The 20749-nt window shown below is 47.7% G+C and overlaps 1 protein-coding gene and 1 pseudogene across 3 annotated transcripts in view; one reads left to right on the top strand and one right to left on the bottom strand.

Annotated features, from left to right (window-relative positions):
- Window positions 1–6634, top strand: part of CMTM7 (CKLF like MARVEL transmembrane domain containing 7) — a 42602-nt gene extending 35968 nt beyond the window's left edge. The window contains exons 3-5 of one of the 2 annotated variants that reach the window (XM_082348784.1): window positions 1777–1875; window positions 4374–4455; window positions 6044–6634. In XM_082348784.1, the coding sequence (XP_082204910.1) occupies window positions 1777–1875; window positions 4374–4455; window positions 6044–6057 (195 nt within the window). In that variant the 3' untranslated portion in view covers window positions 6058–6634. The remainder of the gene's footprint in view (window positions 1–1776; window positions 1876–4373; window positions 4456–6043) is intronic. The other variant, XM_082348785.1, reaches the window with a different exon arrangement.
- Window positions 1–20749, bottom strand: part of LOC309608532 (small ribosomal subunit protein eS27 pseudogene) — a 211917-nt pseudogene that overhangs the window by 8471 nt on the left and 182697 nt on the right. The gene's annotated exons all lie outside the window — the stretch shown is intronic.

Genomic DNA, 20749 nt, shown 5'->3' with positions numbered 1-20749 from the left:
TGATTTTCACATGTGGAACTAACTTTGCATTCCTGGGATAAATTCTGATTGGCTGTGGTGTATGATTCAGTTTATGTGTAGCTGGATTGGGTTTGCTAGGATTTTTGCGTTTGTATTCATAAGATATATTATTAGCCTTTAGTTTTCTTGTGATGTCTTTGGTTTTGTTATCAGGGTAATACTGGCCTCATGGAATGATCTGGGAAGTGTTCCCTCCTCTTGTGTTCTTTAGAAGAGTTTGGGAAGAGTTGGAATTGATTCTTCTCTAAATGTTTGGTAGAATTCTGCAGTGAAGCCACCTGGTCCTGAGCTTTTCTTCTGGGTAGTGTTTTTATTGTTAATTCAGATTCTACTTATTATAAATTTTATTCAGATTATTCCTACTTGAGTCACTTTCAGTAGCATGTCTTTCTAGGAATATCTCATCTAAGTTATCTAACTTATTGGCATATGATTGATCATAGTATTCTTTTAAAATCCTTTTTAACTCTGTAACACCAGTAGTGATGTCCCCACTTTTATTTATTTATTTATTTTTGGCCGCACCTCTTGGCTTGTGGGATCTTAGTTTCGAGACCAGGGATTGAACCCAGGCCCCAGCAGTGAAAGCACCGAGTCCTAACCACTGGACCACCAGGGAATTCCCATCTTTCTTTCACTTCTGATTCTGGTCATTTGAATGTTTTCTTTCTTTTTTCTTGATCAGTCTAGCTAAAGGTTTCTCTATTTTGTTGATCTTTTCAATGAACCAGCTATTGATTTCATTGATTTCCTCTGTTTTTCTTCCATTCTCTGTATCATTCATTTCTGCTCCAATCCTTATTTCCTTCTTTCTTCTTGCTTTAGGTTTAGTTTGCTTTCCTTTTTCCAGTGTCTTAAGGTAAAGGTTAGGTTATTAATTTGAAACCTTTCTTCATTTTTAATATAGGCCTTGACAGCTATAAATTCCTCTCTGGAGCACACCCCACTGTCAATGGCCCTAAGCCCCAGTTCTCCTCTGATCTGGCGTTTGTGGGGAGGGGAAAGGATGAGGCGAACCATTCCCTTGTTGTCGAATGACAGAGGCGCCCCGCCTCATCCAGGGCCTGCAAAGACCCCATTTTATCACGGAGAGTGAATGGGGCGGAAATGGGTGCCCCTGTGGACCCAAGGGAAGCAAAGGCAGAGTCAGCCCTTCCTGCAGACCCCTCGGCAGTCTGGCCTGAGGGCACACTTCCAACAGAAGAGAAGAGAGAAGACAAAATGAGGACAGAACTGGGAGGACTTTTGTTCACAGAATGGGGAGACCCTCCAGGCAGCCACCAAAACCAGCACATTGCTAGCCCAGAACTTTCTCTGAAGCAGAAGCGAAGGCATACATCTTTTTAAGGGGCTTTGCTTCTCAGAGCTGGAGCTTCATTTAAACTCTCCATCCTTGGAGTTGCAAGCAGCTCATTTGCTTGTTAGTAGCTTTGGCCGGAGGTCAAGATACCATGGACAGATTGACCTCAGGAGTGGAGTGGTCCTAAGGGGACATCTCTCCTCACCCGAGAAGCACCCTTTCTCTTTGTCGCCTCTCTTCCTGCCTGCCTGGCGTCTTTTCTCTCTTGTGTGGCCTCATCCTGGCTGGCCTTCCTTTCTTGTTGCCTGTGAGCTTCACTGCTCCTGCCGGGGTGTTACAGGGAGAAGAAGAAGTGTCACTCCCTCCCCTCCATGCATCTCTCCTGACGCCCAGGTGCCTCTGAGAACCAGGAGTGGAGCTCCCTACCCACTGCTCTGCTTTGTTTTTGCCCCCAGGAACTCCTGCACTATTTAATCGGTACCCTGCTCCTCCTAATCGCGTCCATCGTGGCAGCTTCCAAGAGTTACAGCCAGAGCCGACTGGTGGCTGGAGCGGTGAGGACATTCTCCGGGAAGCGGCAGGAATGAATTCCTGTTCCGAATGCTCATTTTCTTCCTCTCAGGGCAGCAAAGGGGTTGTTCTCTGGGGCCTTTCTTTCTCAGAATCAGTCCGGACCTTGATCCACCAGCAGTGGTCTCCAAAGAGCCTTAAACTTGGGCCCACGGGGCAGGGTGTCAGAAGGTGGATGGGCAGGGCTGTTACAAACTCAAATGGCCCCAGCGGCCCAGGCCTCTTTCTCTTACAGCCACTGCTTAAATCAGGGGGCAAGTAGGTTTTAATTCTCATGTTCACTCTGGTCATTTGCTCATGGCTGTGTCAGCCCCGTTCAGGGAAAGGTTCTGAGGCCTCTTTCCAGCCCAGAGGAACATTATTGTGATCAGCTAGTGATAATCTGCCATGAGTCCTAGCTTTGCCATTCCTGACTTTTAACAGTATTCAGGCCAGGAAATAACACTCCTATACCTTTCAGAGGTGAAAATTGACCCATCTGCTAACCTGAATAGAAGTAGCATGGAAGTGGACAAAACATAGTGCTATGGGAGCTATATATATTTATCACACAGATACACATATGTGTATATACATTATTTTAAAAAGATCTATAGATTCCTGTCATCTGATTTCTGATTTAGCTAATTGTTTACAGTTTGGAAGTCTGTAGGCCAGAACTGATTTGCCTCACTTTTCAAATGAGTTTTAAGAAAAGCTCTCTGTGTGATAGTCACTCACTTCCACACGGTACCAAAATTCTCTTGACTTTGGGCCAAGAGTGGGTGAGTGCCTGGAATTCCACGGAGGGGTGGCGTCTGCATGGGGCAGAAGGTCACCGCGGCGGGGCAGCCAAACCCCCGAGCACTCGTGCCCCTTAAGCACCTTCCCCCCCTCCCCAGGCAGTTTCCAAGAAGAGGGATGGTTGCCCCCTGCCCAGCTGCAGGCAGGCTGGCAGAGGGGGCACAGAAGAGCTTGGCGCCCGCTGTGTTTCAGGACCATGTGGGGAGATTCCCACTGGGTTTCCTGATTGAGGTGGCACATTACAATGTTAGCCCTGGAATCCCAATAAACCCCATTTGTCATACACGATCTCTGTGCCTAGGACCAAGCATGGGCCAGGCGAGGGGCCAGAAGAAATGAAAAGACATGGTCCCTGCTAATGAGAAAGTGGTGATCTAGCTTAGGAGGCCAGGGCACATGAAACAATTAGCACACAAGGCACTGTCATCCAGAAGAGCATTGTGTAGCCCTATAATAAACTGTTCAGTTATGCAGTGTGGACAGTTGGAGACTGGGATGGTGTATAATGTGCTAATTGTGCAGAACAGACAATGAGAGGCCAGGACAGGCTCTAATAGGCTGATTATGTGGTGCAGACAATTGGTACAAAAGGAGCCACAGCAATGGACGGGGTCGGGGGTGGGGTGACGGGCAGCCACGTGTGGAAACCAGCAGCTAGGTTGGATAATCCTGCGCTTGGTCTGGCTGCTCCTGGGCCGTTCCTTCTGGACCTCAGGGAGCTCCCAGCCGTGCACTTGGAGGGCCCGAGGGCACCTGGGCAACAGGCAAGCAGAGGTGGACCCTGGGCTCAGATCTCTGGTCTGGCCCTTGCTGGCTCCACATTCCTGGGCTGAAGAGTTGACCTCCTGTCCCTGGTTTCTTGAGCTGAAAAATGAGCGGGGAGAGGTAACAGCCGCGCCCACCTGGCAGAGCTGTGCGGGTTCCTTTAAAGGGCTTAGAACACTGCGTGGTACGAAGTAAGTGCTCAGTCAGTGTTAGCTGCTGCCGCTGCCAGTGTTGACAAGTCAGGAGAGGCTACAGGCTTCCAAGTTCCAGGCAAAGACACCTGAGTCCCTGCCTGCTTCTTGCTCCATCATTTAATGAGCCACCGTGAGGCCCTTTCCTTATCACAAACGAGGCGGCTGCTCTGGGCTAGGTGCTCACAGCTGAGCACAGAAAGGAAAGGAGCGCTGCCTGAACTTATTTCAGCCTAACGTTACTTAAATACATGCAAACCTAAGACTAGGTATTGGGGCCTCAGCTTCTGGCTCCGACACAGCTGTAAAGCCAGACAGACAGAAAGCCTTTACAGATGAAGTGCAGATGATGCTACCACACCAAGAAAATCCATTTGAATGTTAATGTGTAAAAAACCCAAGTTAAAATGTACTATTCCTCCTTTTTCTGTCTTATTAGCCCAGGATAATTAAAGTCCGGTGGCTTGGCCCCAGCTCGGTTGTAAACATAAACCCGAGCGTGGGCAGGTAGTTGCCTAAAGAAGAGGTGAGGGGTGGCGACCGGAGGCCTGACTGTGTCCCAGCTGCGGGCCCGGGCATCACCTCCACACCTGAGCGAGGACGGGTGGCCGGGTCACTTGAGTCCCTGAGCTCCCTCCCAGCCACAGCTGGTATAGGAAACAGGCCCAGGGATGAGCAGCAGAAAGGGCTGCCGCGTGACTGCCCTTGGCCTGGGCTCTTCCTGCCCCCTTTCTCCCGTGCAGATCTTCGGTTTCCTGGCCACCTTCCTCTGCCTGGCGAGTGTGTGGCTGTCCTACAAGATCTCGTGCGTGACCCAGTCAACAGGTGAGTTCTGGTCTGAAAACAGATGACCAAGAAGGTTCCCTCTGCTCAGGAACGGGAGGACACAGGCTCTGGAGCTCGGCAGTAGGGAACCACCCTGCTGCAGAGGACCCTCTGCTTCGTCTTGTCTCCACAGCGCCCAGGGGCACCCTCACATCTGCGTCTCTGATGGCCTAGCGTTTTCTTTAAATGAGTTTCCTAATGACAAAAATAAAATGTAGTACATTTAGAAAATCGAAATAAGAAAAAGAAATTTTTAAAAATAAAAACCATGATCACACTACCCAGAAACAGCACCTGCTGGGTGTCTATCCCTCCTGCATTTCCTCTCTGAGTATATATAGAGAGAGATGTGCTTGTTTTGTTTGTTTGGCTGCCCCGTGCGGCTTGCAGGATCTGAGTTCCCCGACCAGGGAGCGAAACCATGCCCCCTGCAGTGGAATCACGGAGTCTTAACCACTGGACCGCCAGGGAAGTCCCTGCACATGTGCATTTATTAAAGGATCAGAGTTCATGTATTATTTTGTAACCTTCTCTTCTGCTTCTACCTAGGCCCCTATCAGGCACTTTCCCCACATCATTAGGTGTCCTTCTCTGGCATCCTTCATGGCTCCACGGTATTGCACTGGCTCCAGTGCGTGTCGGTGCCGTAGTTTACTTGTCTCCTATTTGGGGACATTATGTTTGTTTTTTTATTTTTTAAAAGAAAATTCTTTCCTACTAAACAGTGCTGTAATGAATATCCTTATAAATATATCCCTATACACACACTTAATATTTTTTATCTTTAGAATAAATTCCTAGAAATAGAATTGCTGAAAGTCAAACCAGCTATTTCGGTTAATTTACTTCTTTCTTTGATCCAGCACTTCCTTTCTTTCTTCTTTTTCTTTGTTTTTTAAAAATACATTAAAAATATCAAAGCACCTTACCTTGCCCAGCAGAGAGGTTGCCACAGCAGCGCTTCAGTCTTAATGGTCCCAGTGGCAAAAAGCTAACAGAAGGCTAGGTGAAAGGAGCCAGTCACCAAGGACCACATATTGTAGGATTCCATTTAGGAAAAATGTCCAAAATAGACAAATCCACAGAGACACAGAGTAGGGTAGTGGTTGCTTAGGGCTGGGGGGAGGGATACAGGGGTGACTGCGCATGCCTGTGGTGCTGCTTTTGGAGGCGATGAGAATGCTCTAAAATTGGGGTAGCTGCACAGTTCTGTGAATATAGTGCAAGCGGCGGAATTGCACACTTTAAATGGGTGAACTGTATGGTATATGAATTATATGTCTGTGAAACTGTTTTAAGAAAAAATGAATGATAAAAAAATGCGAAAAAGTTAATAGGTAATGTCTAAAAGTAATCTATAAATGTAAGTATACATATACTAGGTAAAATTACGGAGGAAGAGCCAAAAGAAACAGCTGAAGAAGTTACAGTACCTCTGAGGAAGAGGCCTGGCTGGGATGGGGAGGAGCAGGGAGGGGAATCATCATTCCCACGGGCGGTGGTGCGGGCGGGGGGGAGGCAGCGCATGCGCAGCCGTTGGGCAGCCCTGCTGGCCGAGCTCTGCCAACTCTTCCGCTTCCTTTCCCAGATGCCGCCGTCTGATACCCTAACAGCCCGCCAGCCCTGTAGGAGGCGCTGCAGGACGTGTGACCCACGCGGATGGAGGGGCTTGAGCCGGCGGCCGCAGGAGAGACCGGGGTCTGGGTCCCCGGGCCGGTGGGTGCGGGAGGGGCCCTTCCTCCGGCTCCTGAGCGGGTCCAGCCTCTCTCGCCAGCCTTCTTCACTTCCTCAGAGAATATTCCTCCCCGTCCGGGAAAGAAAAGCAGCCTCCAGGGAAATATGATCTCTCCCTCCTGCTTTAGAACCGCCTCAGGGACTGATGCCCCCCTCCCCCCGTTAAGGTGAAGGGGGTGGTTTTTTAATATTCCTGCCGAACCCTTCCGCTCTCCGCAGCCCTCGGGGAGGGGCGCTGCCTTAAATCCTCTTGTGAAAACACAGCCACCTCCTAATTTATCTCGCTTGGAAATCTGGTCTTGAAGGTACCCTCTTTCTTAAAGTGAGGCTTATGGGAGCACCATGCTGTCAGCCTGTCCCCAAATAGGAGATCTCGGTTCCTTTCCTTTTGTTACCATTGTGTACGTGTTTGTATGTTTTTAAATAAAATGTTGACTTGGCCAATTGCAGAAGGATTTCTTATTAAGTTAGAAGAAGGCTGTGAAGTGAGCGCTACCTGGGGGCCCACTGGGTTTGTGTGCCCCACCGGCGGTAAGAGGAGCAGAGGATGCAGATGGTCCTGGCCTCTCAAGATTTGAGTATTTTCTTTCTTTTTTATAAATTATTTATTTAATTTTGGCTGCGTTGGGTCTTTGTTGCTGGGCGCGGGCTTCCTCTAGTTGCAGAGAGCAGGGGCTCCTCTTCCATGCGGTGCGCAGGCTTCTCATTGTGGTGGCTTCTCTTGTTGCGGAGCATGGGCTCTAGGCGCGCGGGCTTCAGTAGTTGTGGCGCAGGGGCTTTGCTCCGTGGCATGTGGGATCTTCCCGGACCAGGGCTCGAACCCGTGTCACCTGCATTGGCACGCGGATTCTTAACCACTGCGTCACCAGGGAAGCCCTTGTGTATTTTCAAAGTAAATTGATGTAAAGGGTGGAAGCCAGTACTGTTTACACAAGACTCAAAAGCAACACAGGCAGCCTTTAAAAAGAGGGCAATTCTGACACATGCTACACCATGGATGAACCTTAAAGATATTATGTTAAGTGAAATAAGCCAGACACAAAAGGACAAATACTGTATGATTTTAGTTACATGAGGTGCATAGCGTAGGCAAAATTCAGAGAGACAGGAAGTAAAATGGTGGTTGCCAGGGTCTGGAGGGAGGGGCCCTGGTGTGAGTGTTTAACGCGTACAGTTTCCATTTGGGAAGATGAAAACATTCTGGTTGGGACTTCCATGGTGGTCCAGTGGTTAGGACTCCGTGCTTCCACTGCAGGGGATACGGGTTTGATCCCTGGTCAGGGAACTAAGATCCCACATGGCGAGAAGCCAAAAAAAAAAAAAAAAAAAATTCTGGAGATGGACGGTGGTGATGGCTGCACAATAATCTAAATGTAATTAATGCCACTGCACTGTATAACTAAAATTTGTTAAAACGGTTAACTTTTATGTTATATGTATATTTTACCACAATTTTTTCTTTTTTTAAAGCAATGCAGGACCTTCTGTCTAAGGCACCTAAGTAGCTGCAAAGCTACTTGGGAAATGGAGGAAGGCAGAGGTCCAATTACGCACACCCCACAGCAGGCACCACAGCCCAGCAGAGGCCAGCGCCGTGTTCTAACAGCTAAGCGTCGCAGGTCTAAAGGATACAGGCTGCAGGATGTGGGTGTCTTCTCTAAACCAGGTGCTCTCTGGGGCTGCTCACCCAGGGGGAGTGCCCACGCGTAAGCCAAACTCTGTCCCAGCACGGGGAGGTGACCCACTGCACAGACCCAGCCAGGCAGGACCAAGCCAAGGTGTGAGAGGAGGGAAGACTGGACCCATGGGGGGAGGATGGGAGTCAGGTACCTGCCCCAAGAACCAAGAGCCAGCCTTGGCTCATTGTGGCCACCACAGGCCCAGGATAGGGTGTTGGCACCTGTGGCACTAGGGACACTGGGAGATGAGACCAGAGTGGGTCTGCCCACATCATCTCCCACGAGCGGGCAGCTCCTGGCCAGCAGAGACCTGGGGAGGAGGGCTGGACAGTGGGCTGGGGCCCTTTGTCTGGCAGGCCTCTGCACAGGTGTTTTCTCACCGCCCACAAGAAAGACTGCTGCTCAGAGAGGCTCTGGAAAATAGCTTAGCTGTGCTGCTCTCTGCAGGAGGTGGCGTGCAGCCAAAGCACTGCCTCTTTCTCTGAGGGCCCTGCTAGGAAGCACATCTATCCTGAAGGTCGGGCTGTGGAGTAGGGAGACCCAAGGAGAAAGCCGAGGGGAAGTGAGGTTAGGGCTAGAGCTGGGATTTGAGTCCAGGTCTGGCCTGTGACCACCCCACCCAGGTCCTCTGGGTGGGCAGGCAGGGTGGGGCCAGAGCCAGCCTGTGCTAGCTGGTTTCCTCCACAGGCAGGTGGCCCTGGTGTCTGCAGGAGGCCCAGAGAAGGAAACAAGTGTGTTCTTGACGGAGGCCCTGGCCTGACACAGCCCTTGTGCTGCAGCGGGCCTGGCGGCTTCTCTTCCAGACATGGTGACCTGCTTGGCCCTCAGCCTGGGCCTCCAGCCAGGACGCTCAGGTGACCCAGAGCTGTCCCACTCCCTGTGCCACCACCTCCCAGGCCTCTTCCTTAGCAAGGATAGCTAACTTCTGTTGCCATGGAAACACCGCAGACCTTTGGGCCCCTTCTCAGCGCCATCTTTTCCCCACTGTAGTGGTTTCTGAACTGCAGCCTGTAAACTCTCACAGGTGCTCCGAGGAGCTCACAGATGTCGATTTTATGTGCAAAATATATGTTAACATCTTAAAACGCACACTCTTCTGTTATCAGTGGCAAGCACTGAACGGTGGGAACCCCTGGGCTGGCCATGCTCCAGCACAGGCTCCCTGGCCTCATGCAGCCCTCGGGGAAGGCTGGCCTTGCACCTGGGCTGGTCCAGGGAGACGCCAGGAGTGGGAGGTGAGCGGCTGAGAACCTTCCACGACGTCCTGGGCGAGCCAGGCTTCCTCCAACTCCTGCCACCAGGACCAAGCAGCGGAATGAATGGAAGATGAGGCTACAGCCCCAGTTAGCTCCTTCCTCCAAATCGTGCGCTTTTCAAATTAATCCCATTACTCTTCTAGACTCAATTCATAAGAAGTCAATGTTATAAATGTAAATGAGTAATTTATATGAATACTATATTTCCTGTTTTATATAATGGAATTTCATGGGGGATTTAGATTGAGAAAAGGGATTTCTCTGCTTTAAAAAAGAAAAAAAAGTCAGGCACCCCCTGCCCTGAAGGGAACTGCCAGGCTGCCCACGGGGCACCAGACAAATGGACACAGCGACCGGCCCAGGTTGAAGGGGGCAGGAAACCAGGAGAAACTTCCTCAGGAGACCGCGGTGAGAACACCTGGTGCCTCTGGACCTTGTAAGGAGACTGAGGCCACTGGTGGCTTGTTGAGGATTTACTGTAACTTTCTGTATAGATAAGTAATTATGCCAAAAAAAAAAAAGACCATGATTAATATATAAAGTGCAAAAGAGGAAATGCTATGGTATGAAGCGTTGCGCAGGGCTCAGTTCTGAAGAGTGATAGCAGCCAGGAAAATGGGCACTCTATTGATCTGACCAAAACTGTAAAAAAAAAAAGGAAAAAGAAACCCTCATTCCCCAAGTGACTGAGAGAAGTGGAAATCTGGATTTTTAGGCCAAACAAAACTTGCGTGGGGCTGGCTGCGGCCTGCGGCGGCCCCAGGTTTGCTACCCCGCCCCCGGCGGCGGTGCTGGGGCGGGTGGGCGCGGGGGCGGTCGGGGGGTGGGGGGGGACGCAGGAAGTCAGCTGCTTCCTCCCGACCGCTGGGCGGGGGCGGGGCCCTCCCCGGGGAGCGGGAGCCGGGTCCCCAGCCCGAGGCGCGCTGCCCGGCGCCGCCGCGGCTCCCCAGGGGCTCGGCCTGCCTTTCTACGGGAAACTCACCGGACCCCGCAGGTGGCCGCCCGCGCCCGCAGCGCCGCCTTTTGGTGGCCGCGGGGAGCCCGGTTCGTCCGACTCCAGGGTTCGGGAACAGAAGCGCAACTTGCACGTTTTATTTGGACTTCAGGCGCTCAGATGAATCATAATTCCCTGGTTTGCGACCGCAGCCTCCATTTAACTGTAACTACACGCTTCCCATCCCCCACCCCCACCCCCGGTCCTCTTCCCTTCCGAATCTACCATTCACCACACCTTTGCTTTTCTTATTACATAATTCTAGCGTCGCTCGATGTATTGCCTAAAAAGTGCAGCGAAGTATGGCAGTTATTTATTAAACCCCACGCTGTATGTCATCCTTTCGCTGTGTTGCTGTAACAGACACCGCATTTTAGGCAGCACTGCACATCCTCTTGGCCCCCCCATCTCTTAATCCAGCTGGCGCCGTGTGCCTGCCCTGCAAGGGCTGTGACCAGTTTCACTCCAGCGCAACCACGGAGCTGGGCTGCACGCTTCACTGACAGCTCTTGACTGTCACACCAGAGCTTTCCCGTGGTCGCCGCCAGGGGTGTCCAGCCCGCAGGTGCAGGAGTTCCTGCCCCGTGGGGTGATGCTAGCTAATGGGACATAGGAGTCAGTGGATACATTCGTCCTCCTTCTCTCCCGGGACAGACTGTCCTGAGGCAGGTTTTATACAGTGTCTCCAAGGACAGTCCCGTGGGACCATGCAAATGATCACACAGGGTGGTCTACTCGGCAGCGCATCCTCATACTGGCTGGTTCTCTCTCCTTCCCGGCTTCACTGCCCACGTAGATGGTTCATTTGGATCTGTGGGTACAAGCCGACAATATGCGGCGGCTGCACCAACAGCCTTATTCAGGGGCAGCCTCAGAAGACAATAGTGGAGATTGGCGGCCCCATTGGCCAGAGCTCTGAGCATCTGACTCATCCAAGGAAAGAAAATACACGGCCTCAAGGGGGCAGTGAACGGCCAGGGACCCCAAGAAGTGGGTGGACAGAAAGCCACTAAGATTCTCAGATGATCAAGTCGTTTGAACGAGAGGTGAGTCACCTACCAAATAAAAATCCTGGGTAATGAGGCCACTGAATGCCAGGAAGAAGACAGCCCAGGAAAACTCCTGCACAGATGCATCTATTTTACGACTAAAAGCCAAGTCAGGTGATTGACAGCCTTAAAGGGGCGGGCGGAGCGGACCAGCAGAGGCAGAAACCTGGAGTGAGTCCTCGGCTCCTGTGCAGCAAAGAACTACTCAGCGTGAGCTGATACCACTCAGACCGGATAAACTACAGCCATGAGACAAGCGGGGACAAGACTCAGGTATAGGATCGGGTGGCGGGATTCATCCCCACCCAGGGGGAAGCCCTACATATTCCTAAACTCTATTATTGATACTGCCTGTAGTTTTGTGGGGTTTTGTTTGGTTGGTTTTGGTCTGGGCTGTGCTTGCCGCTCTTTTGTAAGAACCTGCTCACGGGATCCGTTCATTGCACCCACTGTTGGTGGCTCATGTAAGGGGTCAGAGGCAGAGCCGCGGACAGGGTTTCCCCATAAAGCTTGCCGAGCGTTTGAAACAGTGCCTCTTCCAGGGAGAAGAAAAGGTACAAGGTCTTTTCACCCACGGTTTCGGATGGCCAGGGGTGCTACGCATAGCTTCCAAGCTTCCTTGGAAGTTGCACCCCGCTGTCTGGCCGATGGAAGCGGGAGCTTTACTGTGGACTCTGGGCGCTTAAATAAGAAGGTGGCCACTTTCATTTCCACAGTGCCCGACGTCTCCAAAGTGGATGGAGGTGCTGCTGCCATCATACCTGGCTCTTCGTTTGCAGCCTGGGGTACTGCTAACACTTTATTTTTTAAATGGGGGCGTGGGGGGGTGAGGGACGGGTGGAATGAGTTTGCCTTCACCTGGCACAGCACACAACACACTTATTGCCCTGAATTCCCCAGTGAGAGAGCATCAGTGGTTTGGACACACCTGGTATCATGTGAACTGTTGGTGGGTATGCAGGCATCTCTGTAATGGCTCCACAGAGAAAACTGCTTTGCTGCATCAGCCAAGCACAGCTGATGAAAGACAGATGGGCCCCTCAATGAGGACAAAGTCCACGTGACCTGCCTTCCAACTAACCATCTTGGGAGCTGCGTCACAGCCAAAGAGACATTTCACAATCAGTTAAGGACAAACTTTGTCGTAGCTACCGCTTACCAAAAAAGGGGCCCCACCCCCAAACTAGCCACTTTGCATATTGGCTCTTGGAGACAGTAGTGCATCCCAAACCTGGATATATTCCCACAGCCTCCACCCCAAGTCATCAGACGTGTGGCCACCTTTGAATGAGGGCCCCAAATAACCAATAATCTTGGAAGCCATTTGGGCAGCAATGAAAGACGCCTTACCCTAGCACCTCTGTCTGCTTCAGGCCTAGAGGAAGTACATGTGTCTGTGACCAACCGCACAGCTGAAGGGGGCCTTTGGCAATGACCACTCCTCCAGTTCCTCTGGGCCCCTGAGCTTTTGAACTTGAGAACTTTCTCCTGCCGCTGAGAAGCGACTGTGAGAATGACTGAGCTCTAATCAAAACAGCCTCCAACTTGACATCCTGCAAGTCTGAACTACATTCCATAGGAGGGAAAGTTCTATCATGAAAATATCGTGGATCTTCCAATTAAGGCCAGCCCCTAAGGCTTTAACTAACTTCACAAACAGGTGTCTTCCCTACTGGGCTGCTGGTTTCATGAAGGCCAGCTGACAAGAATCAGTGACGAAGGAGCCCACCCACCTCCAAGGTGAGCAGGTCCTCTATGATGCTAGAGCCTTTCAGTGAGAGCAAACGGCCGATGGCCCGCAGCAATGGACGCCCCTTGTGAGGAGCTGAACTTAAGGTGGGACTTCTAGCCAGAGTGCACCCCCCCAGGATTTAATGAACAATATCTGTATATAAGCTCATGGGCTGTCGCTAACGGCCTAGCTGTAATGGTCAGGTCTTTGGGCCACCCAGGACTGGACTTGTAAAGACATACCATATATTGGGTGCATCCCCCGTGTAAACGTAAATAATTACAGACTCAATATTTACATTATATGTATGTTTAGATGAAGCAACCACATCTAGAGAAAAGTGTTGAGACAAACATACATGGAAAAAGCCAACACGTGTGGCCATCACCTCTACCACAGACCAGTGGGCTGTGCTCAAGTCCACCATGGGTAAGCAAGCACCATAAAGCTTGAGATGCCCAGTGAGAAATCATGCAAGCAACTCTTCACTGCAAAGACTTGTATTATTTGCCAACTATACCAGAGTCCTCAGTGATGACTTCCACAGGGCCAGCTGGTCTGTCTTCACCTTTTTACAACTTGCACAAGGTGATTACCGCCTCTGTCTATCTGAGCTCCTAGGTACTCAAGGACTTTTGCACCTGCTTTGACCTCAACAGATGAATGGGTGGATGTTTCATTTCGTTCAAATCTATGTAGACAAACTTGGACACTTTGTCCCAGGTATTCTATGGCCACCCTCCTCTGCCCACTGTCTACTTACATTGGAAAATGGCAACTCCTGAGTCCAGAAAGGAGGATGGTGTGGCTCATCCCTGACGGGGGATGACAGATCTCAACTGATCAGGTGTGAACATGTCTGACCCCAGAAATACACAGAGGTCAAGGGGACATGAGTAACTTTTTTTTTCCCCCTTTTACAAGTATGGACCAACAGTTTCAAATGTCCTTCCCCTAATCTTCTAGTTCTCATGATGTTGAATATGTCACCCTCATCTAACCCAGCTGCAGGGCCCCAGGGCCAGGGGTGGATTAAGACAAATTTGGATGGCCCTGGGGGTTCATTTCCTCCCTCATTTTGGTAGCTTATTGGAGAGATGACTCTAAAGGTTTGAGTTAGCACAATGGAAAAACATACTGATTCCAGCCCTTGAGTTGTTTTCTTTTTTTTTAAATTTTTATTGGAGTATAGTTGTTTTACAATGTTGTGTTAGTTTCTGCTGTGCAGCAAAGTGAATCAGTTATACATTTACATATATCCACTCTTTTTTAGGTTTCCTTCCCATTTAGGTCACCACAGAGCACTGAGTTCCCTGTGCTATACAGTATTTTCTTATTATCTATTTTATACATAGTAGTGTATATATGTCAACCCCAATCTCCCAGTTCATCCCACCTCCCCTTCCCCACTTGGTAACCATAAATTTGTTTTCTACATCTGTGACTCTTTCTGCTTTGCAAATAAGTTCATCTGTACCATTTTTCTAGGTTCCACATATAAGTGATATTATACGATGTTCGTCTTTCTCTTTCTGACTTACTTTACTTTGTATGACAATCTCTAGGTCCATCCATGTCACTGCAAATGGCATTATTTTGTTCTTTTTTATGGCTGAGTAATATTCCATTGTATATACCACATCTTCTTTATCCATTCCTCTGTCAATGGACATTTAGGTTGCTTCCATGTCCTGGCTATTGTAAATAGCTGCAATGAACATAGGGGTGCATGCATCCTTTTGAATTATGGTTTTCTCTGGATATATGCCCAGGAGTGGGATTGTCCAGCCCCTGAGCTCTTGAGGGTCTCCTTTTTCAATAAGGCCGCTCTTCCAGAGAGCTTCCATTCTTTGAGAGTTGAATGATTACTCGAGTGCCCCCTGTACCTTCTGTACATACACATGGGAGCACTGTGGGGCAGGGTCCCTCTCTGCCTGTAGTCTGTTTATGTCCCAAACAAACTATAGGCTTATGAAAGCTTAGGGAACTGCACACGCTCAACTTCTAACCTGCTTGATTCCCCCCAATATGCCTTACTTATATCTGTACCAAGAGACACAGTGTCATATTAAATTGGATATCTTTCCATATCAGTAGAGAATTTCTGTATTCCATTCAGTGAACGTATTCCCCTATAGATTCACATTTGAGGGAAAATAGTCTTTAATCAGAGGATGCCCATCAGGGTGGCAGCTACCACCCTTCGTTGTGAGGGCATGTGCTCAAGGAAGTAGAGACATGGGTGGGATGTTAAAACAGGATAAAACAGGGACCTGAAAAGCACTTTCCCTTTGGGGCTTGTCTCTCTTGCTTCTCCCACTGCCATGAGAACATGTTTGGGCCAGCCTGCTGGCAGGATGTGAGAGGCACATGGAGGAGGACTGGTTTCCCTTGTTGACAGAGAGATGACCCAGAAGCATGAGCTTCCAGCCAACAGCAAGCCTATGCCCAGACTTCAAGTCAGCCCTGCCAAGGACAGAAAAGCCACGCAACCTAAACTATGACCCACAGACTCATGAGCTAAATACATAGTGTTAAGTCACTGAATTTGGGAGTTACTTAGTATGCATCATTATTTGTGGAGATAGTTACAGAAGGCACCAAGGCGGGGTTTAGAACTTCAGAGTCTCCAGCTATACCTCCTGCTCCATAGAGGCTGGTTTTATTAAGAGCTGGCTTCTGGGAATTCCCTGGTGGTCCAGTGATTAGGGCTCTGGGCTTCCACTGCAGGGGGCATGGGTTCAATCCCTGATCAGGGAACTAATATCCCACATGCCTTGCAGTAGTGTGGCCAAAAAAAAAAAAAAAAAAAAAAAGATCTGGCTTCTTCTCTGTTGCCCATGTAGATTTTAGGTTAAACCCTAACTTGAGAGGATTTCAAAGGCAGAAGCAATGGGTTGACATTGGTTTGTCCAGAGCCAGGATTAGGTTCCAACTGGCTACTGGCTTCTGGTGGAACAATCTTTTTGTAGATGTTAAATATTCTGACTGTGAGGGAAGGGGGGTAACTGGTGGCTGGGAAAGGTACTCAGAAGCTAGACCAAGTGTACAGGTGGTTGAGTCGAACTTGAGGATCAAATAAAAAGGGCTGAGCCATTGGAAACCTGGAGTTTGCACTTCCAAAGAATACAGTGGAACCAACGTGAGGAAGATTCAGTAAATCCAACAAATAGGAGAATTAGCATCAGAAGAACTTAGGATCTTCGTAGAATAATCTGAAAGAAAATAAAGTAAATGAAGTTAAAAACTCAGTGGAGCTGCTATACTGTAAATTAGAGTTAAAATTCAATGAATAAGTGAAATACAGCTTAAGAAAAAAATTAGTGTTTGAGGCTACCATCCAGAATGTAGCACACAGAGATAAAGAGTTAGAAAATATTAAAGAGTTCATTGTTATAGAGGATGGGACTTCCTTGGTGGTCCAGTGGTTAAGAACCCATCTTGCAATGCAGGGGACGCTGGTTCAATCCCTGGTTGGGGCACTAAGATCCCACACACCGCGGGGCAACTAAGCCCATACACCACAGCTAGAGAGCCTGTGTGCCGCAACTACAGAGCCCACATGCTGTGGAGCATGTGTGCCACAACTACAGAGCCCATGCACTCTGGAGCCTGCACGCCACAACTAGAGAGAAGCCCACACACTGCAACGAAGAGCCCGTGTGCCACAACTAAGACCTGATGCAGCCAAAAAATAAATATATTTAAAAAAACCCACATTTCTCAAAAAAAAAAAAACTTTACAGAGGATGGAATGAGAAGGTCCCATGCATGTCTGATGCAGAATCTAATCCAGAGGGAGAATAAGGAGAGCTAATTTCAAAGTGGAAAACAAATGAGAATTTTCTAGAAATGAAGAATGTCAATCCTCAGACTAAGGAAGCATACCACATCCCTCGCAAGTTACATGAAAATAAATCCACCTGGATGTCTTCCAGTGAAACTCAATACCAAATGCAAAGATAAAATCTTAGAACCAAAGATGACCTACTATGAATGTAGGCTCACAGCAGATTTTTATTTTGCAATGTTAGAGCCCGGATGACAATGGAATAATATCTCTGAAGGATTGAGATTAAAAAAAAAACCCCCAAAACTGTCAATCTAGAATTCACCATCCAGCTTAGCTATTTTTTAAGTATAAGGGCACTCTTGCTGAAAGGACAACTAACCCTTGAGTCAGAAGAAAATGGAATCCAAAAATAAGTAGAATGTAAAGAGGCAATGGTGAGGAAAAAATAAAATATATTGTCAAGTCTAAAAAAGCAATGGTTGCATAAAACAACAATAATAGCTAACTTGAGGGAGATGTTAAAACAAGATAGGGCTTCCCTGGTGGCGCAGTGGTTGAGAATCTGCCTGCTAATGCAAGGAACACGGGTTCGAGCCCTGGTCTGGGAAGATCCCACATGCCGCGGAGCAACTGGGCCCGTGAGCCACAATTACTGAGCCTGCGCGTCTGGAGCCTGTGCTCCGCAACAAGAGAGGCCGCGATAGTGAGAGGCCCGCGCACCGCGATGAGGAGTGGCCCCCTCTTGCCACAACTAGAGAAAGCCCTCGCACAGAAACGAAGACCCAACACAACCATAAATAAATAAATAAATAAATAAAAATAAATTAAAAAATTTAAAAAAAAAAAAAAAAAAAAAAAAAAAAAAAAAAAACAAGATAAATTTAAACAACTAGGCAACAACAATGCAGTAGATGGGAAGAACTGATGGGCATTCATTCTAAGGTCAGTTTTGTTTGGGAGATGGGTAGGAACACTGATTAAATTTATACGTTTGTATAAAATCAAATATGCATACTAAAAATGTAACAGTATTACTGAAGAATTTTAGTTAATAAAAGTGGCAGGAATTACAGTATAAAGTCACCACTTTGCAACCCTTACTAAAATAACAGATTTAGACAAAGGTCAGTGGATGAAACTTTTCAGCTAAAAAGGTGGTGGGAAACTTTACAGTGGGAAGAGTCAGGCTGTCAGCACCTGAACCCACTGATTAAGTGTGCACTAAGAGTGGCACTACGTCAGGGTACACACTGCCTGATGAAGTACACAACATCACCTACAAGAAACGCTTAAAACAAGAAGAGGCCTAACCTGAATTTAAGCAAGACTTTAGAGCTTGCTTTCTGTTTAGAGGAAATACTAGGAATAGAGGAACAAGATAAATAACACAAGAACACAAACAGATAAATCCAGAATGTGAGATGTCTTACAGGAATCCAAACTATTAGAGGGAAAAAAAGATGCCAGCAACATTGCTGAATACAAAGTAATCAAAATTAACCCCATCCTTGTTCCACAATTCTAATCAGAATATGTAATTTTTAAATAAAGATCCCATTCTGGGGAATTTCGTGGTGGTCCAGTGGTTAGGATTCCATACTCTCACTGCCAAGGGCCTGGGTTCAATCCCTGGTTAGGGATCTAAGATCCCACAAGCCACATTGTGCGGCCAAGAAAAGAAAAAGATCCCATTCTGGGTAGCTACAAAAATAAGTATCTAGGATAAACCTGACAAAAGATGGGCAAGACTTTTATGAAGAAAACCATGAGACTTTACTGAAAAACAATAAAGGACCTAAATCAGTGAAGATGCTATGTTCATGACTGTGAGGTTCAATAATAAATCATTTTTCCACAAATTAATCTATTAATTCAATGCAATTCCAAGAAAAAATCAAAAAGCTTTTTTAATGAAACTTGCCAAATCCATCTTAAGAATTCATAATAAAAACTAAAGTGCCTCTGTAATCTTCCTCTTCGTTTTATTGTAAACCCAAAACTTCTCTAAAAAGTCTTTAAAATTAAAAGAAGTGCCAAGAATAAAACAATTTAGAACTTGCCATATCAGATATTAAGATTTTTATCAAGACTGTGGTATTAGCAAGGGGAAAAATAGCCCAAGAAAGTTAGCACCAGACCCAGGCATATACATAAACCTGGTAAATGACAGGGGCAATATTGTCTATTAGAAGAACAGAGTCACTCACTGAAATAATAAATCAGAGGGGATGAGAGACTCACACCACACACAAAAATCAAGGCAGAAGCAAGTACTAAATATAAGATGCAAATCCTTAAACATTTTAGAAAGTAGAGGAGAACATCTCTGACCTTGAAGTAACTACAGAAGCAAAGTTAAAATATAATTCACAGAATATGAGAAGATATTTCCAAGGCATATTACAAAGGGTGATATCTATAGTATGTCAAGAACTCTCAAATGAAGAAAATACTCAATATTTTTTTTAAAAAGGCAAAGGAACACTGCTATATATAAAATAGGTAACTAATAAGGACCTACTGGAACTCTATTCAGTATGCTGTAATGACCTATATGGGAAAAGAATCTAAAAAGAGTAGATATGTGTATATGTATAACTGATTCACTTTGCTGTACAGTAGAAAGTAACACAAAATTGTAAATCAACTATACTTCAATAAAATTTTTTTAAAAAACGATGAGGCTGATTTTTGGCTCGCTGATAAATTTAAGTATGGTGAGAGGCAGTGCATGAGAGTTGGAAAATAGCCTAAGAGGTGAGAGAATTTGAAGAGGTTTGAAGGATAATTCAATTTTAGATTTTGTGTAGTTGATTTCAAGGGCCAGAATAAAACCTGACAGTCGCGGCCAGGGCAGTTCATTTCCAATAATGAGGCATAGTTATTTGTGGAATTGTTGGTGGGGGAATATTGTTGGAGAGAAGGAATCCAGTGAAGTTGCTGCTGGCTAATAGACATTTTTTTTTTTAAATAAATTTATTTATTTATTTTTGGCTGTGTTGGGTCTTCGTTTCTGTGCGAGGGCTTTCTCCAGTTGCGGAGAGTGGGGGCCACTCCTCGTCGCGGTGCGCAGGCCTCTCACTATCGCGGCCTCTCTTGTTGCGGAGCACAGGCTCCAGACGCGCAGGCTCAGTAGTTGTGGCGCACGGGCTTAGTTGCTCTGCGGCATGTGGGATCCTCCCAGACCAGGGCTCGAACCCGTGTCCCCTGCATTGGCAGGCGGATTCCCAACCACTGCGCCACCAGGGAAGCCCCAGGCTAATAGACATTTGATGGAATCGATTAAGAGCGGGTGTTTTCACTGATGAGAATTAATGTAGAGAAGCGAGGTTGCCCTGGGAGCAGGAAGAAAAGAATTCCTGTGCTGTAGACAGCTGGGAGCGACGCGGTGATGAGAGTGATTAACAGCGCTCAGGCGTTGGTATTTGACGCGTCAGGAGTTTCCATCATTAGGTCTTTGGAATGAAAACCTGTGAGGCAGGGTCTTCCTGTTGCCGCGAGGCTTCCGATGACCAGAGATGTTGCGGTAAAAGATACGGCTTTCCATAAACCTCCTATTGTTCGAATGTCTTGTTCATCGTTTGAATCGTGGATCATGGATCCGGAGCATAGAAACAATACGGCTTTGAAGAAGGCGCGTGTACAAATGTGCAGGAAGGCTCAATGAAGTTGGTTCATGCCATTGTTGCTATGATGAGGCCTACTTGGCTGAAAGTGGAGAAAACAACCATTTTTTGGATGTCGTTTTGGGTGAGAACTCCCGTTGCTGTGTAAGGGTGTGGTGATTGCTCCTAAGCGTAATGCTGTTGCTTGAAGGAACTTGTTATTTTCTACTAGGGGGTAAACGTGAATAAGTAGAAAAATGCTGTTACCAGTCTTGCGGTTTTGTACTTGAGTAGAGTAGGGCTGGGGGCGGGGAAGGGGGGGGAGGCGTAGGGCCTTCCCTTGCTGAGGGAATTCAAGCGGGTAGGCCAAATGGGGTGGGTTTTTCAGTTGCAGCTGGAAAAGAAGTCCTATGAAGGGTAAGTTTGGGTAGTCTAGGTTATGTATAAAAATT

The sequence above is a fragment of the Balaenoptera borealis genome, assembly GCF_965194805.1.
Source record: "Balaenoptera borealis genome assembly, chromosome: 12".
NCBI classification, from domain to species: Eukaryota; Metazoa; Chordata; class Mammalia; order Artiodactyla; family Balaenopteridae; genus Balaenoptera; species Balaenoptera borealis.
Note: the sequence above shows the minus strand (reverse complement) of the source record. Positions and strands in the feature narration are given on the sequence as shown.